At 33.7% G+C, this 3739-nt stretch overlaps 1 protein-coding gene across 1 annotated transcript; it reads left to right on the top strand.

Moving 5' to 3' along the window:
• The first annotated feature begins 303 nt into the window (after positions 1–303).
• Positions 304–1876, top strand: LOC138909420 (uncharacterized). The gene is made up of 4 exons (XM_070200620.1): positions 304–498; positions 617–753; positions 826–1078; positions 1166–1876. The coding sequence occupies exons 1-4, from the start codon at positions 304–306 to the stop codon at positions 1874–1876; spliced, it is 1296 nt and encodes a 431-aa protein (XP_070056721.1).
• The last annotated feature ends 1863 nt before the right edge of the window (positions 1877–3739 follow it).

Here is a 3739-nt window from a genome sequence, read left to right as displayed (position 1 = left end):
AGTGAAAAATACCTCATCTTAAGTCACCAGCAGGAACTAATATAAGACATATCACTGGAGGAGGTCCATGCAACCATCAAAGACATTCCAAATGATAAAGATCTTGGATTGGATGGGTTCCCTATAAAATTTTTCACTAAGCACTGGGAGACAGTGAAGCAGGATGTCTATGTAGCAGTGAAGCATTTCTTTCACACAGGGAAACTGATGAATGCTTGGAACTGCACTGCTAATACTTAAATACCTAAGGTCCTGGCACCAACTCAGGTGAAATATTACAGACCAATAGCATGCTGCATTACAATGTACAAGATCATTGCTAAGATACTGACCAACAGACTCAAGAAAGTGATAGAGGTGAATATTGGGAGATCACAATCAGCCTTCATAGAATGGAGAAGTATTATTGACAACATCCTATTTAGCCATGAACTGTTTAAAGTTTATAATAATAAAGGTATATATCATATATGTGTGCTGAAAGTGGATATTAGAAAGGCATATGACTCGTTAGATTGACATTTCCTCAGCTGCATGTTAGCAGACCTTGGATTTCCTCAAAAGTTCATCAATTGGGTCATGGAATGTGTAACCACAGTCTCTTATGCTTTGGTAGTGGTGGTGTCTTACTAAACCATTCCAGGCTAAGAGAGGGATCAGGCAAGGGAACTCAATGTCCCCCTATCTCTTTGTCATTGCAATGGAATACCTGCAAAGGGAGATGAATCAGCTGCCCATGATCAAAGAGTTCAAGTACCACCCAAGATGCAAAAAGATAGGAGTGACACATGTCTGTTTTGCTGATGATTTACTTATGTTTTGCAGGGATGACAAAAGTTCACTCATAATACTTCAGAAAACCTTTCAAAAGTTTTCTGCTGCATCTGGTCTACAGGCAAATGCAGACAAAAGTTCCATCTACATTGGTGGGGTTCATAAGGATCTTAAAGATACACTGATAAGCTTACTAGGATATACAAAGGGCTCCCTCCCATTCAAATACCTAGGAGTACCCCTGTCTACTAAGAAGTTAAACATACAACAATGCTTGCCATTGGTGGAGAAGATCACAGAAAGAGTGAGTTGTTGGTCAGCCAAAATGTTATCCTATTCAGGAAGGGTGCAGCTAATCAAGTCTGTGATCTTTGGTATGCAGACATATTAGACCCAAATATTTTTACTACCCAAGAGGATCACGAAGCTGATTGAAACTATATGTAGTACCTACTTGTGGACTGGTACAAGTGCTACATTTAGAAAGGCCTTAATAGCATGTGAAAAAGTATGCCAACCTAAGGCTGTTGGTGGTTTAAACATCATCAATATGGGATTGTGGAATAAAGCAGCATTCTTAAAACAATTATGGGCATTGGCAAAGAAAAGGGATTCACTTTGGATCAAATGGGCACACTATTACTACATAAAACAGAGAGACTTAGACACTATGACTACACCTAAGGCAGTTGCTTGGGTGGTAAGGCAGATCATAGACTCAAAGCAAGTTTTGATGCAGATGAACACAATGCAGGGAAATCTTAATGCCAAGTTGACAATGCTGGAGACTAAGGGAAGATTCCAGATAAAGAGGGCGTATACTCAATTGCTCCCTCAACTCCCTAAAGTTACTTGGAAGAGTATTCATATGCATCCACAGATTCATCCTAGATTCAAATTCCACTTGTGGTTGGCTATCCATCAGAGGTTATCTACTGTGGAGAGGCTGCAGAAATTTGGGATTCAAGTGCCTTTTAATTGTGTCTTTTGTGCACTGAACATTAAAATATTTAGTCATCTATTTTTTGAATGTTCCTCCACTAGCATGCTATGGATAAGAATGCTCAAATGGCTGGGACATCATCGAAGAACTGACGGCTGAAAAAATGAGATAGAGTGGTAAGCTCACTAGCCAAGAGGAAATTTGGTATAGCATCCATCACTATCTCAGTCTTTGCCATGGTGATATACTGTATTTGGCGTGAAAGAAATTCAATCAGGTTCAACAAAGGGAACTACGGTACTGACAAGATAAGCAGAGAAATTGCAATACACATGCACATACAAGGGAGATCAAAAAACAAATGGCAGTCAACACTGAAATTCTTGAATCATCATCCATAGGCTACAATGATGGCTCTATTTGTTAGAAATATAATTAGCATAGTTTAATATTGTTTCTTTTAATTCGGAGGTGGATGGTCTGCATCTGCCTGGTTTTGTAAAGACAGTTTTTTTTTATAAAATGGAAAGTTTGTTTAATAAAAAAAAAGTGACTTTTGGGTAATAAACACAAAGTTGAATGACTTTTACAAAACAAAACAAAAAGTGACTTTTAGGTAATGAACATAAAGTTGAATAACCACCCATAAAATTTACACTTTATATTGATTGTGTATATTAGGTTGTTTTGGGAAATGAAATTTATTAAATATCATTGTTTCAATCACGATAATTAATGCGAACTAATCAAAATAAAAAAAATGATAAAAGTTCACTTACTCCTTGCAATCAATAATAATTTGTTATATGGTTGTGACTAGGGGTGTACATAGGTCGGGATAGTTCGGATTTTTTAATTACCAAACCAAACCAATTATATCGGGTTATTAAATCTAAAGACCAAACCAAACCAATAATAATCGGGTTTTTAAATCTCGGATTTTTCGGGTTTTTGGGTTGTTTCGATTTTTTTTTTTATAAAGTCTTCATAGCACAAAAAAATAAAATTTGTGCTCCAAATATTTCTTTAATCCTAGTAAGGCATAACTATATAAGGTGCTTTTTAATAAAATAACATAAATATGAGATGATTTATGACATTGTACTAAAATATTCAACAATAAAGATGAGAAAATCGCATAAAATAAATATTATTAATAAGCCATAATAAAAACAAACATAATTTAAAATTATAATTAAGTTGCTAAAATAAGTATGACTAATAAGTACTACTACATTCGTTCTAGTTTATGAGAACCTATTTCCTTTTTGGTCCGTTAGAAAAAGAATGACCCCTTTCTAAATTTGGAAATAATTTTGCTTAAACTTAAAATTCTACCATTAAGGAGAAGTTTTTATAACCACACAAATACTCTGAGCCCCTTTTTGAAATGTTTAGGAACACAAATTCCAAAAGTCTTCATTTTTTTCTTAAACTCCATGCCTAGTCAAACAGGTTCACATAAATTGGAATAGAGAGAGTATTATTTACATGACTAAACACTAAAAGAAAAATAAGTTATGCATTATACCTAAACAAAAAAAAACTAAAAAAAATAGATATTCAATACTATTTTTATTCATAGTACAATTGAATTGAATGTCTTTTATTATCATTAGTATTGATTTGATTTTGATTTAGGATTTATTTGAGTTATTAACATTTATGGACTATAAAACTTATTGGAGCATCCAAAAATTATAAGTTCAAGCTTGAAATAATACATTAAAAGATAAAATTATGAAAAAGCTTAAGAAATATTTATAAACTACACTACAATAAATATTTTTCTGTATTAAATATATTTAAAACTTCTATACATATAATGTCTGGTTGATTTGGTTTCAGTTTGATTTTTTTTAGTTAAAACCAGACCAAACTAAATACTGTCGGGTTTTATTTTCCAACACCAACCCAATCAAACCAAACCATAAGTTGGTTTTTTTTTTCTCGTTTTGACTTAGATTATCGGATTGGTGCGGTTTGTCGGTTTTATTTGTACACCCCTAGCTGTGACAACGA

The sequence above is a fragment of the Nicotiana tomentosiformis genome, chromosome 4 (assembly GCF_000390325.3).
Source record: "Nicotiana tomentosiformis chromosome 4, ASM39032v3, whole genome shotgun sequence".
Taxonomy (NCBI): domain Eukaryota; kingdom Viridiplantae; phylum Streptophyta; class Magnoliopsida; order Solanales; family Solanaceae; genus Nicotiana; species Nicotiana tomentosiformis.
The sequence above is the reverse complement of the archived record's forward strand: the minus strand, read 5'-3'. Positions and strand labels throughout refer to the sequence as shown.

What these genes read in the sequence shown, in the direction of transcription:
- LOC138909420 (XM_070200620.1), top strand. Translation starts at nt 304, where the DNA reads ATGTACAAGATCATTGCTAAGATACTGACCAACAGACTCAAGAAAGTG. An exon ending in TGAAAGTGGATATTAGAAAG is followed by an intron (nt 499 to 616) that starts GCATATGACTCG and finishes ATGCTTTGGTAG; the next exon opens with TGGTGGTGTCTTACTAAACC. An exon ending in CCCATGATCAAAGAGTTCAA is followed by an intron (nt 754 to 825) that starts GTACCACCCAAG and finishes TATGTTTTGCAG; the next exon opens with GGATGACAAAAGTTCACTCA.